Raw genomic sequence first — 19,677 nt, forward strand, 5'->3', positions numbered from 1 at the left:
ACTCAGGACGCCAGCCAATCGCGAGTTGCGCCCGGCTCGACCCCCACACCGCGTCCACGCGAGGGGTGGTGGCTCAGGTTACGGCTTCTCGAAGCGGACAGAGCGAGAGAGATAGAGAGACACCCCCGGATTCCCGCTCACTCGCTCACTCACCTGCGGCCACGAGCACCACGCTCCTGTTGAGACATCTCATTGAACACCATCGCGGCGATAGGTTTTTTTTTCTCCTTCTCAAATTAACCGGGCTCCATTGTTTGATCAGCTCATTCAATTGCCCCCCACCCATCCCAAGTAATTTCGGACGCAGGTGGAATTAATTGGTAGGGGGGAGGGGGGGGTCAGGTGACAAAAATAAAAAAAAGAATAGAGTTATTTTTTTAAATCGCACTCGGAGGTTCTCGCTAAGCGGAGAGGAAGGGAGAGGGGACAGGAGGAGGAGGAGGGGCGGGCAAAGGTGCAAGAGGACATCAGCCACCTAGCCGAGAGCGAACGCCGTAGAACCAACTCGTCTACCCGTGGACCCTAAACCCATCCCGTCCAACACCCCGAGATGGCGAACGCCGCTCTGCAGATCGCCGGAATCGCCCTGGGAATCCTGGGCTGGATCGGCAGCATAGCCGTGACGGTTCTGCCGCAGTGGCGCGTCACCGCCTTCCTGCCCAACTCGGCCAACATCGTGGTCGGCCAGGTGTTCTGGGAGGGCATTTGGATGCAGTGCGTCTCGCAGGCAACGGGCCAGCAGCAATGCAAGGTAACGGGCACCTCTCTCTCTCTCTCGCTGTGGTCTCAAGGTGCACCTAGCCTGGCACAAGCGCCGCGGTGACGTCACCGCCACGTAGTGGCGAACGGCGGTTTTCGTGTGTGTCACATTTTTTTAAAAATGCCTACAAAGATCACCCGTATAGACTTGAACAGAATGTTGGGTCAAGTGTTCTTAGGGTAGCAGCACCAATTGTTAACGCTGGCGCGATCCACAAGGTAGTGGTGGGGCCAAGACCACGCCCGGCCGCCTTTGTCTCACCAATGTAGATTTTTTTTTATTTTCACCACACCATTGTAATAGTTTTAAAGGCCGAGTCGATCGAGGGGACGTTCAGAACCGCTTCCAGATATTTCGTCACCCGATCAATGCGTTGACCCGTGTGCGGGAATCGAATTCAGATCGCCCGGATTTGGTAGCGCAGCGCACTAACCACGACACGACCGCTCCCAAAAGACAAGATTCCCCCCCCCCCCCCCCCCCCAGTATAGCCTTAACATATTGTTGTGGCAAGTGCTGCTATCGATTAGCACCTAATGAAGGCCGGCACAGCACACGAGTGGGGTGGGTGTGCCAGCACCACGCCCGGCCGCCTTCGTCATCCCCCGCGGCGATGTTTACACGTCGCACCAGGTACTACTTTTTTTAGGCCGAGTCGACCTAGGGGTCGCCCAGGACCGGTTCAGATATTCCTCACCGGTGTTGGCGTCCGTGAGCGGGAGACGAAATTCGCATCGCCCAGGTTGGTAGCGCGGCGCGCTAACCACTGCGTCACCGCTCTCCGCGCACACCAAAGCGATTGGGTAGCTGCTCCCTGGGGGGTTCCGGGGGGCCCAGGGGGCATGGCGGAGGGGGCCCAGGGGGCATGGCGGAGGGAGCCTGGGGGGGGGGGGCTGGAGGAGGATCGGGAGAGGGGTGTCTCGATAGTCCACTCGGGGTGAGCGCCGCGGTTCCGCTGGTGACGGGCGCGAGTTTTGCCTGCGCGGCGTCTCTGCGCATCCGCTGCCAACGCGGCATCCTCGGACTCTGCGGCATCCACAGACGGGTCGCTTGCCGAGTCCTCATCACGAGATCGTTTCTTGGCCACGATCTCTGCACTGCCAGATGAAGGGGCCTCCCGCCGCGCCACCCACAGCCCGACCGCGCCCGCGTGGGTTTTTATTTGACCATACTTCCCCAGTTCAGTGCGGTGTTTTTGTAAAAGACAAGGCGATCCGCAGAGGGCATTTTGGACCGATTCCGCTCTCACGCGACCGAAAGAGCCAAAGAGGACCGCTGAACAACTCCACCGCACATTCCGTGTCCGTATCGCTGTGGGTTTATACTAAAATAACGCAATTTGTTATCATATGCGCCGCTTCCAACGGTGGCACTTCTTAGGAGCACATTGAAAGGCGCGATTGTTTCACACTGCGCTGGTGGTTGTAGCGGCCTCCAGTGTGCTGGAGGTTGGGAGAGTTGAGGGGGGGAGGAGTCGAATGTTGCCGATGAACGCACGCGCCGTATTCAAATGGAGCCCCCACTTGCTCGCACTGCCACGTCTCACGGCCTCAGCGGCCGCTGAGATTATTTGGTTTTTTTTCACATCTCTTCAAGTGATCCACCAACCCTTACCTCCCAAAGAAATATTTTTTTAAGTTTGGGGCCGTCCATAAATGACGTGACGCACCTGGGGGAGGGGGGGGTGTCAGATATTTGTGACGATGTGTGACGAGGGGGGGGGGGCGGTGAGAAATGTGACGTCACATCAAAATGCTGCAACTTTAAATAAATATAGACAACACGTTCTACTTAATTAAATAGGCTTTTTAATAAATGGTTTCTCCTACAACATCAGAGTGCAGCGCCACATTAAATACGCACTACAATAGTTTAAAGCGATTTGAAGCATGTTTTATTTTCAAAATGGAAATATGGTTTTGGGGGGGGGGCAGAGCTTTGTGACTTCATATTTGAGGGGGGGGGGAATCTGACTTTTTGTGACGCCGTGTGACGAGGGGGGGCGGGGGGAAAAATCTTCCAAAATCGCGTGGCGTCATTTATGGACGGCCCCTTTCCCACAGTTAATGAGCACGTGGAGGTTCCGCACGACTTGGTTCATGAACACCCTCGACATGTTATGTTGTATCTGTATTCTGGCGACCTCAAGAAAAAATAGCGCCCGTCCATTCTAAAAATAACTATTAATAAATGGATATACAACAACTGGTTCCGAACACGTTCTCGCAAGAACCGGTTTTATCCGCACCGTGACGCGACGCAACCGTGCCACACGTCATTCAGACGTTGCCTCGGTTAGTGCAGCGTTTCCACTGGCATTCGTGATCCGTGCAGGGCCGGGACCATCCTTACCCCCCCCCTCCTCGTCGCCTGCCCGCTCGCCTCCACTCCCACCACGTGCTTCGGAAAATGACACCGCAAATGTCTCTCTTAGAATTTACACGGCAGTCATTCTATTCCATTTTATAATTCATCAGATGAGCAGACGTCGCCTGAAATGGTCACGGGGGGGGGAGTCTTTATTGTGGAACTGAAGGGGGATCGGGGTGTGTGTGTGTGTGTTCGATTCCCGCTCACGGCAAACACCACTGATGATTATCTAAACCGGTCCTGGGCCTCCCCTGGGTCGACTTAGCCTCGAGTGTACCTGGTGCGGTGTGTAAACATCGCCACTAGGGAGACAAAGGCCGCCGTGCGTGGTGCTGGCCACCCCCACCCTCTCGCGTGCAGTACCGGCCTTAATAGGTGTTCGCTAACAGCACTTACCCCAACATCCTGTTACGGGCTATACGGGGGATATTTGTCTTTGTTGCTCCTTTTGATGTTGTGAAGCCGCGTGAAGTATATTAATGATTAATTGAGGGGGCTGAGTTGGGGAGGGGGGGTCTGAGGGTCAGGTGCGTGGAACCAGTGCCCGCTCGAGGTCCACAGTTTGAATCCCACGTTTCTCCAGACGCCGCTCGATATTCAGAACGGCGGCAGGGTTTTCCGGTGTTTGCGAGGTTTGTTGATGGATGGTCTCGGTCCGATCAACAAATCGCCTGAACAAAAAACAACAAGTGGCGGCATTTTTATGATTTCGGGGGGGGTGGGGGGGCGGAGAGGGGGGCTTGCCAACTCTCGTGCCCACGGTGAGCCGATGTGAAGATCACTTCCAGCGGTCGCTTCAATCTCGGGGGGCACGAGAGAGCCAGAGCGACACTGACCAACTCGACTCGATGTAGGAAAAGGCGATTTTTGTTCGGACAGATCTCCCACCCCATCCACACTCCCCCCCCCGTCCCCCTCGAAACGTCACCAACTCGATGCAATATTTATATATTTGTATTCGGGCCAAAGTGTAGCCGGCCAATGTGCGGCGTGATTTCTTGGTTTGTGGGTTGTGCGCCACTGCCAAAGGCAGCAATAAATGGTGCCCTGTTGAACGCAGCAGCAGCAACAACAACAACAATCTCACCACGACAGTCGCAACAGCGAACGGCTTCTAGAGCAACCTACTCCCACGAGCAAGTAGAGCGGTGGCGCAGTGGTTAGCAGCGCACTACCATCCACAACTCCCGCTACGAGCCCGGCGACTCTCATTCAAATACCACGGCTAACATTGGTGGCGATTATCTTTCCGCTCTCCCTTTTTTATTTACCACCCAGCCTGGGTGAAGTATGGCGCCTACGGCCCGCTCCCCTGTACCCGCTCCCCCCCAATGGCGGAGTCAGGATTTCCGATGGGGAGGGCAACCCCTCCAGCAATGAAAAATGATCGAGGAGTTGTTAGTGAGGACTTGTTAGTGAGGAGTTGTTAGTAAGTAAGGAATTGTTAGTAAGGAGTTGTTAGTAAGGACTTGTCCCTTGCCTTTTTATTCGACACGTGTGCGGCGATGACGCAGCCATCGATCGAGAGTCGAATTCGAACCGCGTTGTGTGATCGGCATCGCGCTCGCTGAAGGTGTTGATGCCTGCAGGGAAGTCGTCTACTGTAGACGCAACTGCGCACAATTATATGAGTCACTTATAACCGCTTTGCCGTTACCTATTTCCAATTATGGACTCAGACTATTGTCCTATCATCTCATAGAATCCCTGGCACGTAATAATATGCTACACAGTGGCAGTGGAGGTCCAAAATGCCGATTTGTTACTAATAAACCCCAATGATTAGGGATTTCGATCGAATCATTTTGGGGGGGCAAGTGCTATCCTCCCCCCCCCCCCCCACTGGCTCCGCCACCCCAATTGACCCACTCTCGTTCCGTGTGACTGCCCCGGCGTGCACAGGTCTACGACTCTCTGCTGGCGCTCACCCCGGACATGCAGGCGGCGCGCGGCCTCATGTGCGTGAGCGTGGCCCTGGGCACCCTGGCCATGCTCATCGCGACCCTGGGCATGCAGTGCACGCACTGCGTCGAGAACGAACGCGCCAAGGCGTACATCGCCATGTCGGGCGGCTTCCTCTTCATCATTGCCGCCCTCATCGTCCTCATCCCCGTGTGCTGGACGGCCAACGCCATCATCCGCGACTTCTACAACCCCAGCGTGCCCGAGGCCCTCAAGCGTGAGCTCGGGGGAGCTCTCTACCTCGGCTGGATCTCGGCCTTCATGCTGGTGGCCGGGGGGGCGCTGCTCGCGTGCTCGTGCCCCCCCAAGGACGAGCCCGGGTACCGCCCGGCGAAGAGCGCCTACGCGGTGTCGGCGCCGCGCACCGTGCAAGACACGCACCAGCCTCGGAGGGCCATGAGTACCACCTACTCTATGAAGGAGTTTGTGTAAGGGTGGTAGGGGGGGTAGACAGGCGGGTTGTTTTGGGGGGGGGTAGACAGGCGGGTTGTTTTTGGGGGGGTAGACAGGCGGGTTGTTTTTTTTTTGGGGGGGGGGGCGACAAATGCAGTGGCGGTCGTGGTTTCGAGTTTTTAAAAATAATATCAGAATTTTAGTGTGTTTAAAAAAAAAATGGAAACAGACGGGTCACGCGTGGCGTTCTAGTGTCTCCTGCACCGAGAGGGTTCCTCCACGCGTCCACGGTGGCGGGCGACGCACGGACGCCGCTTAAACTCCACTCGACCGCCCTACTCTAGGCGGTGTCATTCTGGGGGGGGACTTGATTATCAAGTCCAAGACGTTGCTGTGTAGGAGGAGGTAAGAGGAGGAAGGGGATGGGGGGGGGATTATGTCGAGGTGACGTTTATATCAGGATTGGGACAAATGTACAATCTCTCGTTCACGTGACACGCAGCAGAGAATTATCCCTTCGGTGTGCTTTTTTTTTTGGGAGGGGGGTGATTGCCCAACGTTTCACGCTCACGTGCTGTGGGAGCTTCTTTGGGGAAACAAGCTCACGTGGTGCGAGACCTGAAAGAATGGACAACAGAGGAGCTAATTTGTTTTAATGGTGAAGATGGTTCGTGATGCTGTTGGAGATCAACGTGTATACCAGGAATTAAATTTCTCAATTAATATGTTCAGAGTCGTTGGGAGTAGGTCGTGGTATGTGACTGGGTAGCAGCCACGGATGGAGAGGGGAAAGTGCTGGATGTGGTGTGCCGTGTACTGGAAACATTGTTTTGCTTGTCACCGACCCGGCTGCCAATGTTAGCTCTGCTTGTATATCGCAACTGAGTAGTAGTAGTCACCGCCATAGCGAGGGGTATACTTGATGTAGTGTGCCCGGGTGGTGAGCTGTATATCGGAGCTGGCCGTCGTGCGCACGTGAAGTTCGCTTTTGATCCTCGCTGGTCACGAGAGGCGCGAGTCGATTCTTCCCACACTCACACACGTGATAGTATTTCTTTTACTGCTGTACTTTTAACGTTTTTCAGCTGTTTTATTTTTATAAAACTACGTACACGTTTATTTCTGGGTGGTTTTTAAAGGGGGGCGGGATATTTTTTTGTTGATATTAATATTACTGCTACGACAATTTTTTTTTTTTTTATATTATCCGCTCTGGTCATTATCTCCTGAACTCGGTCGGAAGTTCACAAATCCGGAGTGTGAGAGTTGTGCGTGCGGCTGGGACCATCATCATCATCATCGCATCTGTACGGTCCGATAAAATGAATGCCGCTTCCTTGATGAGCGAGGAGGGGGGGGGGAGAAAAATAATGAACCGGAGGCTCGTATTTGTTTTGGATGTTACTGGGTTCCCGCCATAAGAATGGGGAATTGCTATCGCACGCCCGGGTGTTCTTTTGGGTTCGGGATGACACTTGGGCATGGCGAGCACCAGAATCTTTCGTTGTGGCTGATCTGTTTCCCACCCAGCATCGCGATCCACCGACCTGTGCCTTTTTTGTACTCGTGGCTCATTCCGTGTAAATAATAATAACAATAAAACTTTCTTTCATTTTTCCGGAACCGCAGGCTCAACCTCCCTCTTGTAATGGTGCTACCGGTTTTACGCGTGGCACGCACACACGCGCGCGCTCGCACACACCACGGGGGGCGGGAGTCGAGTCAAGACGAACGTACGGATGAAGAGAGAGAGGGGGACGAGAGGGAGCGAGGGGGGTAGAGAGATAATGGGAGGTGAGGAAAAAGGAACGGAGAAACGAGAGCACGTGGTCGGGAGAGATGAGGATCGAGAGCAGTAGGAGGAGCCCAAGACAGGACACGGCTATAGAGCAGCAAGAATGAAAATTGTAAGTTTACTCTGAGTATTTAGAATATTTGGCTGCTATAAACTTCCACGTGATAAGCCACTTCGTTTGGGCTATCATTTGTGGCCAAGTCACTTTTGGGGACAAAAGTTATTTGCAGTTCAGTGGGCCTTACCTGGTTAAAAAAAAAAAAGTTGAAATCAATGTAGTTGCATTTCCCGAGTAAAGCCAAATAAGCTAAGAAGAGAGGGGGGAGAAGGGAAGAGCGGGGCCACGATGTCGGATATGAGGATGATGAGAGGGAAAAGACACGCAACAATCGCTGTACAGATGGGATACAAGTTGAGGTCAACCCACTTGCTGTGCTGCCATACCCCGGGCCAGCTCGGTGACGGAAACTTCGAGGGATGGCTGCACGAATTTGCGTGCGATCCACCAATTCGTGGGAGGAAACCGAAACATCCGGTGAAAACCCCACCACGTGCGAGGGGGAAACCCTGTATCCCACACACAAGGAAGAGGGGGAGACCACATTTGCTGGTGCCGCTGCTTGGGCAGTCAAGGGGATACGGTACCACTTCGACGCTTATAGGAAGGGAGTTTCACAACGTCTGTGTGTGTGTGTGAGCCACCAATCCTCGCTGCTGCTGGTGCCTCAAGTGCTGGATCACAACTGTGCCACGTGTGCCGGTCTCGTTATCCTCTCCACGAGGTTCCTAATATTTCGAGGCTTCCTGGTTAATGGCTGTTCAAAGTACGTGACCCATAGGGTCCAATTGTTCAAGACAGTGTCGACTCATCCATACTAAGTTCAAACACCGCCAATGCAGGTCAAAGCACGTCTCTTATCTAGCTTCTTTCCTCACACTCCTCACCAGTGGTCAGTTGCCCCGTCATCACTCTTCTATCGCTACGATCACGGATAGTGTTCCCATGAACTTCACTCGTTAATTACTCCATCCAGCCTCCGTGTTGATCACTCGGTCTACACCACCAGACACTGGCTGCTTCGTCTCATCCACCACCACACCTGTGTTCAACCACCAGCACCAATCCAATAGGCCTGTGTCTCTGTTCGTGACATTTCCGCGGTAGCTGATGCAAGGAGAAGAGCGTACCAATGGTGGACCTTCCTGTTCTGAAGCCACACTGAGCCTCAGGATGTCCTCCTTAGCTAGTATCTGTAACCTGCTGAGGACCACACGGGCAAAGGTTTTCCCCACAATGCTCAGCAGGGAGATGCAGTCCCCACGCTCACCCTTGTTTTTATGAAGGGTGATGATGTTAAAGTCTCTCGTGTCCGGAGGCATTGCTCCTTCTTCCCAGCACTGGCAGAGAAGTTCGTGGAGTTTTGTGAGGATGGTGGGTATTGCACATTTCAGTGCCTCAGGTGTGATGCCATCCTGTCCCGGGGACTTGCTCCTGGCAAGTGAATTGATGGCGTTGTCAATTTTCTTGAAGGTTCTTCAAGGTTCGTATATCGTTGGTAGGGGCTTTACAGCAGCAAGGGCAGCTTCTGACACACCGTTGTCTCGTGAGTAGAGCTCAGAGTAGTGTTCTACCTACATAGCTATCTGCTCTTGTTTATCAGTGATGGTGGCCCCTGTGCTGGATTTGAGGGGGGCGGGGGGGGCAGTCCTTCTGATGTTTGGACCAAAGGCTGTCTTGATGCCTTCATACATGGCACGGATATTACCAGTGTTAGAGGCGAGTTGTATCCTACTGCCGAGGTTCAGCCAGTAGTTGTTGTCTGCAGCGTCTGGCGGTCGTTTGAGCTGCACTGCGGGCAGCTTTCAGAGCCCTTGACGATCCTGTACTTGGGGCTTGCTTGTACTTCCGGAGCGCCATGCGCTTGGCTTGGAGGATGGGTTCCGATACAGCCAGGTGTTCCTCAAACCAGTCTGTGTTCCGCCTTGTCTGCTTGCCGAAGGTATTGATGGCTGCGTTGAAGATGGCGTCTCTGATGTACGCCCACCTTTGTCTCCACGCTTCCATCTGGTGTGTCGTGTAGGGGCTGCTCAGGCCCGTGTTGGAATGATTGAATGAGCTCTGGGAGGGGGTCTTGGCAGAGTTGATGCGTCAGTAGCGCTTTGTTTGAGGTGGTGTATCTTTTTGGGGCGTAATCTGACCTTGCTGGGTACCATCGAGTGATCGGTGTCACAGACTGCGCTGTGGTAGCTGCGTGTGATGAGTACCGAATTGAGGAGGGCTCGCCGGGGTGATGACGAGGTCCAGTTGGTGCCAATTGAGAGACCTTGGATGTCTCCATGACACTTTATGGCAAGGTTTTGCGAGAAAGAACGAGTTTGTGATACAGAAATTGTGGTATGAGCTCCAGTTTTCTTTGGCCGCTGGCATCAATTTTCCCGATGCCATGATAGCCAAGGCATGTGGGCCCACACGTCGTGGTCAGCCCCAACCCTTGCATTTAAGTCTCCCAACAGAAACACTCAGAGCTGGGGATTTTGTGAATAATATCGTCAAGCTCCTCAAAGAACTGGTCATGAATCTCCGGTGGTGAGTCGAGTGTTGGGGCGTAGACACTCAGGATGTTTACATGGCCAGAAGCAGTGAGCAGTTTCGTGAGCAGAATCTGCTGGGATCCTGCGCTTGGTGGCTCTATCATGCCAAGGAGCGTGTTTCTGACGGCGAATCCAACACCACATTGCCTCGGCTCGTTCTGCTTTCTGCTGTTTGCCTTGCCAGCCTGAAAATGTAGTCACTCTCTCGTAGTGAACCACTGCCAGCAAGCCGGGTCTCCTGCAGTGCTGAAATACCCACACATGGAGGCTCGCCAGCTCCCTGTCGATAACTGCGCTCTTGCGAATGTCCTCAATCTGCAATCGATCTTCGGAGAGGCCAGCTTGCAAAATGAAGGGCTGGAACCTTCTTTCCTCTTGTTTTGCTTTTGCCTGGTGCAGGTGTTGCAGCCCACTTGTCTGGTGATGAACCATAAGCTCCAAGCACCCAATGGGGCACCTTATTAGCCGGGGACTGCCCAGCTTGAGGCGGGTGGCAATAGTTATCCATTGGGGTGCAATGACCCCTCCCAACGACGATGGCAAATTGTGGCGCCCATTTAATTTATGCCAATACAAAATGAGCTTTCAACCCATGACTGCTGTCGTCCGTGTTTCTTGGCCTCGCTCAGGTGGCCCGATGAGTGTCCTCTCCACCAATCTTGCACCTCTTGTTGGCGCAAAGGCCGGGCAAGTTACTATGGAAATCCTGGGTTGCCCATGCGTCAGAAACCCCCGCGTCGGCCATGCTGCTGAGGTCCAAAGGAGTGCGTAGCACGACGTTTGATACCAGTTTGGCTGCAGGGGCTGCCGGAAATGTGCCACTGTGGGTCACAAAACCGCCTAAGGGGCCCCACTCCTGGTTTTCTGTAGGGGTTTACTCCCCGAGCATTTGACTACCGAGACACTCACAAGGCAGTGAGAGGACCGCGTAAACCTGAGCGGGGCCCTTACCAGGTACTGGCAGCCAGGCCAGCTGTGCCTGGGACTCGCGTAAGGAAGGTTCGTCATGCCCTGATGTAGTTTGTCGCAAACCACCCGCTACCACACCACGAGCACCACCACACTGTGTTTAACCACCAGCATCACACTGCAGGTCACAGCAACACACTCACGTATGCTGTATATTAATAATGATAATACTATAATTCATATTCTTAGCTCTTTTGGTAAAGTCACGTTAAAGGGAAACAATAAAATAATACAATATAGAAAACAATTAAAAAAATTCTCACGACGTTTCGACCATAGCACCTGTTGATGACCGTTTGTGTTATGGTCGAAACGTCGTGATAATTTTTTTTATTGTTTTATATATATTGTATTGTTGTATTGTTTCCCTTTAACGTGACTTTACCGAAAGAGCTAAGATAATGAATTACTGCAGTTACGAAAGCTTTAAATAAAAAATACTATAATTGTAAAAGTGACAATCTTGTCAGATGGGTGAGGTGGTTCACGACAAACGATTGTATGCGCAAAACTACCAACACGTGACTTAACCCACACATTATATAAACACAAACGTGTGCATCTTCTTAGATTATCAAAAATTCTGAGCTTACATTTTTTTAACGAATGTTAACAATCAGGTTTGTTAAACGAAAACCGGGAAAACCGGTTAACCGTTTGCCGAAGCGATTCGCCGGTTCGGATGCAGTGCAATTGTCGTCGTGAATGCGACCGACATGGGCAGGCGAAGCAGTGAACCTCTGGGCTTGCAAGTCCAGTGCGCTGACCACCATCACCAAAGACAATGACAAAGCTCCCCCATATAGCCTTAACAGCCTTTTGGGGCAAGTGCTGTTAGCGAGCACCTCTGAACCCAGGCACAGCACACGAGGGGGCGGGTGCGCGGGCACCACATCCGTCCGCCTTTGTCTCCCCAGTGGCGATATTTACAAAGCGCACCAAGTAGTCATTTGAGGCTGAGTCGACCTAGGGGAGATCCATGACTGATTCAGATAATCGTCACTGGTGTTGGCCGTGAGCTGGAATCGATCGCTGACAGCTACCAGCACCCCACACGCCAACCACTGCCTTCGCTGCTCATTTACAAACAGGTTCAAAGGTGTTAACGTGTTTCGCTATACACATTTTGCATAGTGTGCGGAACAACAGCTAACCGGTTTTAACCGGTTCCCCACCATTCAGTTAAAACCGGAGGCCCTGGAGAAGAATCCAAGCGACCACGGGGAGAAGACGCAAACTCAAAGTATACAACAGGCTTCAGGCTCGGGATCGAACCCATGATCTGCATACCAGGCAAGACAGTTGACATATCGCCACCACACAAAGACCCACAGACTCACAGAGAGTCCCACAGACTCACAGATAGATCCATAGACTCACTGAGAGACCCATAGACGAACAGACAGACCCATACACTCACAGAGAGACCCACAAACTCACATAGAGATCCTTAGGTCTCACATAGACCCATAGACTCACAAAGAGACCCATAGACTCACAGAAAGACGCATAGACTCACAGAGAGACCCATAGACTCACAGAGAGACCCATAGACTCACAGAAAGACTCATAGACTCACATAAAGACCCATAGACTCACAGAGAGACCCATAGACTCACAGAGAGACCCATAGACTCGCAGAAAGACCCATAGACTCACAGAAAGACCCATAGACTCACAGAAAGACCCATAGACTCACAAAAGACCCATAGACTCACAGAGAGACCCATAGACTCACAGAGAGACCCATAGACTCACAGAAAGACCCATAGACTCACAGAAAGACCCATAGACTCACAGAGAGACCCATAGACTCACAGAGAGACCCATAGACTCACAGAGAGACCCATAGACTCACAGACAGACCCATAGACTCACAGAGAGACCCATAGACTAACAGAGAGACCCACAGACTCACAGAAAGACCCATAGACTCACAGAGAGACCCATAGACTCACAGAAAGACCCATAGATTCACAGATAGACCCATACACTCACAGAGAGACCCATACACTCACAGAAAGACCCATAGACTCGCAGAGAGACCCATACACTCACAGAAAGACCCATAGACTCACAGAGAGACCCATAAACTCACAGAGAGACCCACAGACTAACAGAGAGACCCATAAACTCACGCAGATTGAGCTACGATTAAAACCGAGTTCTCCAGCGTACCAAGTTGACGCTCATACTCAACCCCTGCTCACGTAAAACGGGGTTCTGCACTTACGCCGGCTGCATTGCTGCCCTAAGAGATTTCAACGAATCGGGTTGACCGTGGCAGGGCATGTGGATGAGGCGCTGCCCTTCCCTCCTCCCGCTCCCTGCATGCCGCTTGAGCCACAGGCCCCTCGGACGACACACCGCCGCTATTGATTTGGACATCTGTGGGGTAAAAAAAAAAGATCTGCATCGGCTCGTCGGATTCCTCGAGGCTAAATGGATAAGTTACTCTCCAACACACCGGTGTGCTGAACTAGTCACTAATTGGCATGTTTTGTTTATAATAGAGGGTTTTTTTTGGTGAGATCGCGTGAACATAATTGTGTCGTTAAACCAGCCACCACCCGACACAGCCAGTTAGCAAGGGTTGTCACGCTAACAAAACGTTCCAATTCGTTACTAGTACGACGCACCGGTGTGTTGGAAAGCAAATCCACAACATTTACAATCTGAATACGACGTTTCGCCAGTAATTACAACTAGCTTCATCAGGTGAACAGCCAGATTTGTGGAGAGGCCCCCCTGTTTCGTTCGAAATAGAGGGCTCGATGTGATGACGGCACTTGTAAGCCATTGGCGTGCGAACGGGGGCGATTAATGAATGCATATGAATGGGTATCCACGGGATTAACGACACATTTATATTTACGCGATCTAATAAAAAATAAAACTTTATTACGGATAATATTGGTCGCAAAACCATCCTACGTGTGTAAAAATAATTCGATTCTGATTATTAACCAGGGCGGCCGCTCGTCTCGAACCGCGAACCCCCGTACAGCGACATGTGGTGAAGGCGACTGTGATGATGCCGCCGCCGACGATGATGATGCTGATGACAAATGATGATGCTGCTGCTGCTGATGGACGTGCCCTTTTGTGCGCATGAACAAAGCGAGCCCTAATCTTGGCGACACCGTTGAGAATTTTGTCTTTGTTTGCCCGAGGTCACGTGCCATCCATAAACACGCGCGCGCTAAGTGTTCAGTCCCATAGTCCACGTGGTCAATGAGGTTAGACTTTCAGCACCCCCCCCACACACCGTATCGTTCGCCATCCACCCCTCCCCCGCCCCTCGCTGCAGCCCTATCGTGTTTACTAAACACCTCCCCAAGGGTGGTCAGACAACTCACGGATGACCGCGACCAGCACTCGAGATAAGGTCGTCGTGCGAAATATGCTTTCATATTTGTCCACGTGCAAAGAGACACACGCAGATTGGGCAGGAGGCGTTGTCGATCGACTTTGTAACGTCTCACTGAGATTGTAAATGTTGTGGCTTGGCTCTCCAACACACCGGTGTGATGTACTCGCGACGAATTGGCCGCGTTCTGTTTACGTGACAATCCTTACTAGTTGGCTGTGTCGGGTGGTGGCGGGTTTTAACGACACATTTATATATTTATGCGATATAACCCAAAAACCCATATTATGTTATGTTTGTAATTATTATTATCATCATCATCATGGTCCACACCGGCGCTTCGTCATTGTTAAAGACTCATCATTAATTGGCCGATAACACCTTAATATGTAGAGGCACGCAGAGCGTGGCCAATTATCGGGTAGCGCCCGGCCGGTCACCGCGTGGCTGCTGCTGCTGCATTCCCTCTCCTCGTCAGTAGTTCCTCTTCCTCCTGGCACCTCTGAGTCGTCCTCTCTCTCTCTCTCTCTTTCTGTGTGTGTTGGGGGAGGGGGGGAACTTAGATACAATATTACTCCAAAGTCAAGAGCAAATCAACAAAAAACAGCGCGATCCACAATCTTAACGGGCGCGTTATGCATTAACCGGTGACATTTGCGCTTTAACCGCAGTGTTACTTTGAACTTCACGGCGCCGGTTTTACGGCGCAAACAACGGGCAGCAGTTGGCGCACGACGAGGTGCGTCCGAAGGAGGCCTCTTCCGTGGTGGATGTTCAAGAGAAGCAGAGGTGGAGTTCGACTTCTATATTGGGGGGGGCAGGGGTTTGCTTTGTCCCTTAGGAACCGCGCGTGCATACAATGAAGGTTTAATTCCATACCGAGACGAAAGTTCAGCCTTGCAGAGATGAGTGGCGCACAAAGCCACCCCCCCACATCCGCCCCACCCCTCCCCCCCACACCCCCCCGCATTACCCTCCTCCCGTACCCACCAGCACCCCCCAAACCCCCCACCCCCGCATACTCATGACAACCGACGCTGTTCTTCCTCCATGCAGCTCACTCCTGCTCACTCCCTCCTTCTCCTCGTTCCTCCTCCACATGTTGAGCCGTACCCTGGGCTCTGGCAGGAGAAGGCGGTACACCTCGCCGCGTTGGCTCGGTGATGTTAACCTCCCTCGCCTGGTACGTAGCTGGTCGTGGGTTCGATCCCGACCTTGACGCCTGCTGTACATTTGGAGTTTGCGTGTCTCTCTCTTTCTCTCATCATAATCACGGTGGCTCGGTGATGTTAACCTCCCTCGCCTGGTACGCAGCTGGTCGTGGGTTCGATCCCGACCCTGACGCCTGCTGTACATTTGGAGTGTGCTTGTCTCTCTCTCTCTCTCCCGCGTGGATATTTCTCCGGGTCCTCCGGCTTTATCCCTCCACATTTAGAATCAACATCACGCGTTTAGAGTATTTGGCTGCCCGAAATTTCCATGTGATAAGCCGCTTCGTTGAGCTGTCATTTGTGGGCAGGTCGCTTCTGAAAAAAGAGCTGCATAGCTCAGTGGGGCTTACCTAATAAAATAAAATAGTTTAGTTTTAGGTTATAGCACAAAAAAACGTGAACTCCACCTGTTCCATCTGAATGTGATAGCGTGTTGTTCCCTCGTACACCCCCCCACCCACTGGGTATTCCGGTTTCCTCCCACATTTATAAACACCCGTTGATTTCTATTTAAAGCTTTCGTGACTGCAAGGGTTCATCTTCTTTGGTCATTTCGGTAAAGTCACGTAGAATGAGAATAAAATAATAAAATAAAATTCTCACGACGTTTCGGCCACAACACAAGTAGCCTTCTTCAGGTGAAGGAACAAAAACTGCCCGGACAACAGAGCTTTAATGAACGCTGCTAAGATTCGTAGCGTCTTTTAAGCTGGTTGAGAGAAGTGAGGCACCTTGACAAAGGGGTTTACATATCAAACAGGAGAATTTGTCATTGAAATAGCTGAGGGATTAGCTTGTGACTGGTCACAGAAATAGCTATGTTGATTGGCTGAAAGCATCTTAATATATGGAGGACTCCATAGCTCGGGCAATTGCTTGTGAGCACTGGTTCAACGCGTGGGGAGGAGTCAGTGGGTGCGTGAATGGGTGAGTGAGCGGGTGAATGGGTAAGTGAGCGGGTGAGTGGGTGAGTATGTGGATAAGTAAGTGAGTAGTTTAGTGAGTGGGTGAAAGAGTGGGTGAGTGGGTGAGTGAGTGGGTGAGTTGGCGGGTAAGTTAATGGGTGAGTGAGTTTGTGAGTGAGCGGGTATTTGGAGGAATCACTCATAGACCGTGATAACTGGAAATAATTGTGCGATAGGACTCACAGGAGATCGATAGCGACCTCCAGACAGCAAACACAATAACAGCCACCGTTTACAACGAAATAGCAATGACATCACCACGGCGTCTGTGCAAAACACAAAGATCCCCCGTATAGCCTGAACAGATTATTGGGGCAAGTGCTATAAGCGAGCACCTATCAAGGCCGACACGGTACACGAGGGGGTGGGTGGCCAGCACCACGCCCGACCGCCTTTGTCTCCCCGGTGATGTTCTTAAACACCACGCCAGGTACTCATTTGAGGCTGAGTCGACCTAGGGGAAGGCCCAGGGCCGGTTCAAATAATCGTCACCGGTGTTGGTGGCCGTGAGCGGGAATCGAACTCGGGTCGCCGGGTTTGTAGCGCAGCGCTCCAGCTGCTACACCACCGCCCCCCTACACACACACACGGGCTGCAGAGAGTACGCCTCCTCTGAAGAACGATGATGATGATGTTGATGAGGCTCATAGAAAGTGAGCAAAGTCCGATACCGTTTCCCTCGCCCGATGTCAACACTGAACGTGGCACGTGTGCGGCTGGCCTCCACACTCCACTGTGCCGAAACGGGAACGCCTCGCTGAGTCACGTGACTGCGATTTCAGGAGAGTCATTGCCAATTTGGGTCGTTTGGCCAAATCCGACTTTTTTGCGCGTGTTAAGAAATGCGTGTTATTGTTTTAGTGGACAGACAGATATATATAGACTATATATGTGTGTATAGGACAGTAAATGTGTATGCCTAAGTATATTGTCACTTGGTGAGAATGTGGCTTTGTGTGCGTTAGTTGTTTAGGGTCTAGTCTGAGGGACAGGGTTTAGGGTTCTGGGTTTATGATGAGGGATTGAGTATAGGGGTTAGGGTTTATGGTTATCAGAATTCCGAATAATTATTTATCCTGGAGGAATCCAATGACCTCTGAAGTTCTTTATCACAGATGTCCATTTATAGAGTAGGGTTATCCGTTATGGGTTTGCGGTAAGGTTTAGGGTTTAGGGGCTATGGTTAGGATGTAGGGGTCACGATTAGGGTTGAGCGGTCAGGGTTATGGTTAGGGGTCAGGATAGGGTTTAGTGGTCAGAATATAGGGGTCATAGGGGTCAGGGTTATGGTTTGAGGGTCAGGGTTAGGGTTTAGGGGTCAGGATTAGGGTTTAGTGGTCAGGATGTAGGGGTGAGAATGAGGGTGTAGGGGTCAGGATTAGGGTTTAGTGGTCAGGATGTAGGGGTGAGAATGAGGGTGTAGGGGTCAGGATTAGGGTTTAGTGGTCAGGATGTAGGGGTGAGAATGAGGGTGTAGGGGTCAGGATTAGGGTTTAGTGGTCAGGATGTAGGGGTGAGAATGAGGGTGTAGGGGTCAGGGTTAGGGTTTAGTGGTCAGGATGTAGGGGTGAGAATGAGTGTGTAGAGGTCAGGATTAGGGTTTAGTGGTCAGGATGTAAGGGTGAGAATGAGGGTGTAGGGGTCAGGATTAGGGTTTAGTGGTCAGGATGTAGGGGTGAGAATGAGGATGTAGGGGTCAGGATTAGGGTTTAGTGGTCAGGATGTAGGGGTGAGAATGAGGGTGTAGGGGTCAGGGTTAGGGTTTAGTGGTCAGGATGTAGGGGTCAGGATTAGGGTTTAGTGGTCAGGATGTAGGGGTGAGAATGAGGGTGTAGGGGTCAGGATTAGGGTTTAGTGGTCAGGATGTAGGGGTGAGAATGAGGGTGTAGGGGTCAGGGTTAGAGTGTGAGATTGGGGTGCATAGCTGTGGACTGCCATCATCTCAGGTCGCTCACCACCACCACCACCACGAGCACCACGATGCACCTGCGTGACCACATCGTCTCGGCCTATCTGGAAGCACTGAGACTTTGTTCCGCCCATTCGCAGGGGATGACGTTCTTATAACGTTTATAACGTTTTAGAACAAAGGTTAACCCCCCTTGATTGACGCAAAGCCGTGCTTCCAGGCATCACCCCCACCCCCTTCCAACACGCTCCCCCCCCCCCCCCCCGCAAATAAAACCTCGACCTGCGGTTCGTGGGGGTCCGTGATTCGACTCACGAGGCGCTCATTCACTGCGGGGTGTAACAAGGGGCAGGGTTGTTCACTTATCGATCGCTTGCAGACCACGGCCATTCTCAAAGCCGGGCGGTGGTGGTGGTGGTTAGCGCGCCGCGCTACGAACCCGGCGACCAGAGTTCGATTCGCGCTCACGGTCAACACCAACACCGCTGACGATTATCTGAACCTGCTCCTGGGCCTCCCATAGGTCGACTCGGTTTCAAATGGCTACCCAGCGCTGTGTGTAAACATCGCCACTAGGGAGACAAAGGCGGCCGGGCGGGCGTGGTGCTGGCCTTGGAAGGTGCCACTCGCTGACAGCACTCGCCCCAACAGTCCGTTACAGGCTACACGGGGGAACTTTGTCTTTGGTGGTGAGTGCCGCTGGTGGTGTGCCACGCGGTCACGTGGCCGCCTGAAGCAGCGGCAGCAGCCGCGTCGGCACGAGGGTTGGTGGATCACAGCACACGCATGTTGATGTGTTGATGTGTTGATGTCCCCCCATGGTATCCGTGTCAACGTGACAATCTCGGCGGGTGGCGGAGGGGTTAAAGACAATCGTTGTTTTTTGTTGTTGTTTTGGCCTAACCATTCAAATCGAAATATGGTTAATTTCAATATCGTTTGCATAAATCGACAATCGGCTTTCACGCGCACGGTGCATGAGACGCGCGACCTGGGTCGATGAGTCGTGACCCTATCGGTCTGTCCATGGGAGGGCAGTTTACAAGGAAGTCCAGTTTACCATGGCTCCTGGGAGGCCAGTTTACCATGGAAGTCCAGTTTACCATGGAAGTCCAGTTTAACATGAAAGTCCAGTTCACCATGGCTCCTGGGAGGCCAGTTTACCATGGAAGTCCAGTTTACCATGGAAGAAGTCCAGTTCACCATGGAAGTCCAGTTTACCATGGAAGTCCAGTTTACCATGGCTCCTGGAAGTCCAGTTTACCATGGAAGCTCAGTTCACCATGGAAGTCCAGTTCACCATGGAAGTCCAGTTTACCATGGCTCCTGGAAGTCCAGTTTACCATGGAAGCTCAGTTCACCATGGAAGGTCAGTTCACCA

General features: G+C 52.2%; 1 protein-coding gene and 2 long non-coding RNA genes across 3 annotated transcripts in view; 2 read left to right on the top strand and 1 right to left on the bottom strand.

Annotated features, from left to right (window-relative positions):
- LOC116952954 (claudin-4) lies at positions 1-7,108 on the top strand. The gene is made up of 2 exons (XM_032972713.2): positions 1-751; positions 5,033-7,108. Exons 1-2 carry the CDS (start codon positions 551-553, stop codon positions 5,522-5,524), a joined length of 693 nt encoding a protein of 230 aa, XP_032828604.1. The 5' UTR covers positions 1-550; the 3' UTR covers positions 5,525-7,108.
- LOC116952958 (uncharacterized) overlaps positions 3,139-19,677 on the bottom strand; it is a 19,987-nt gene continuing 3,448 nt past the window's right edge. Inside the window, exons 2-4 of the long non-coding RNA XR_012947138.1 lie at positions 14,593-14,739; positions 13,075-13,229; positions 3,139-3,801 (exon numbers count right to left, since the gene is read on the bottom strand). This is a non-coding gene — a long non-coding RNA (uncharacterized LOC116952958). The remainder of the gene's footprint in view (positions 3,802-13,074; positions 13,230-14,592; positions 14,740-19,677) is intronic.
- The window catches only part of LOC142931120 (uncharacterized), a 21,179-nt gene continuing 16,738 nt past the window's right edge, over positions 15,237-19,677 (top strand). The window contains exon 1 of the long non-coding RNA XR_012947137.1: positions 15,237-15,394. This is a non-coding gene — a long non-coding RNA (uncharacterized LOC142931120). The remainder of the gene's footprint in view (positions 15,395-19,677) is intronic.

The sequence above is a fragment of the Petromyzon marinus genome, chromosome 49 (assembly GCF_048934315.1).
Source record: "Petromyzon marinus isolate PM22_M1 ecotype Great Lakes invasive population chromosome 49, UKy_Petmar_22M1.pri1.0, whole genome shotgun sequence".
NCBI lineage: Eukaryota > Metazoa > Chordata > Hyperoartia > Petromyzontiformes > Petromyzontidae > Petromyzon > Petromyzon marinus.

Bases quoted from the DNA above. Each gene is read 5' to 3' on its own strand.
- LOC116952954 (XM_032972713.2), top strand. From the start codon at position 551: ATGGCGAACGCCGCTCTGCAGATCGCCGGAATCGCCCTGGGAATCCTG. The intron at 752-5,032 runs GTAACGGGCACC...CGGCGTGCACAG, and splicing joins CGGGCCAGCAGCAATGCAAG to GTCTACGACTCTCTGCTGGC.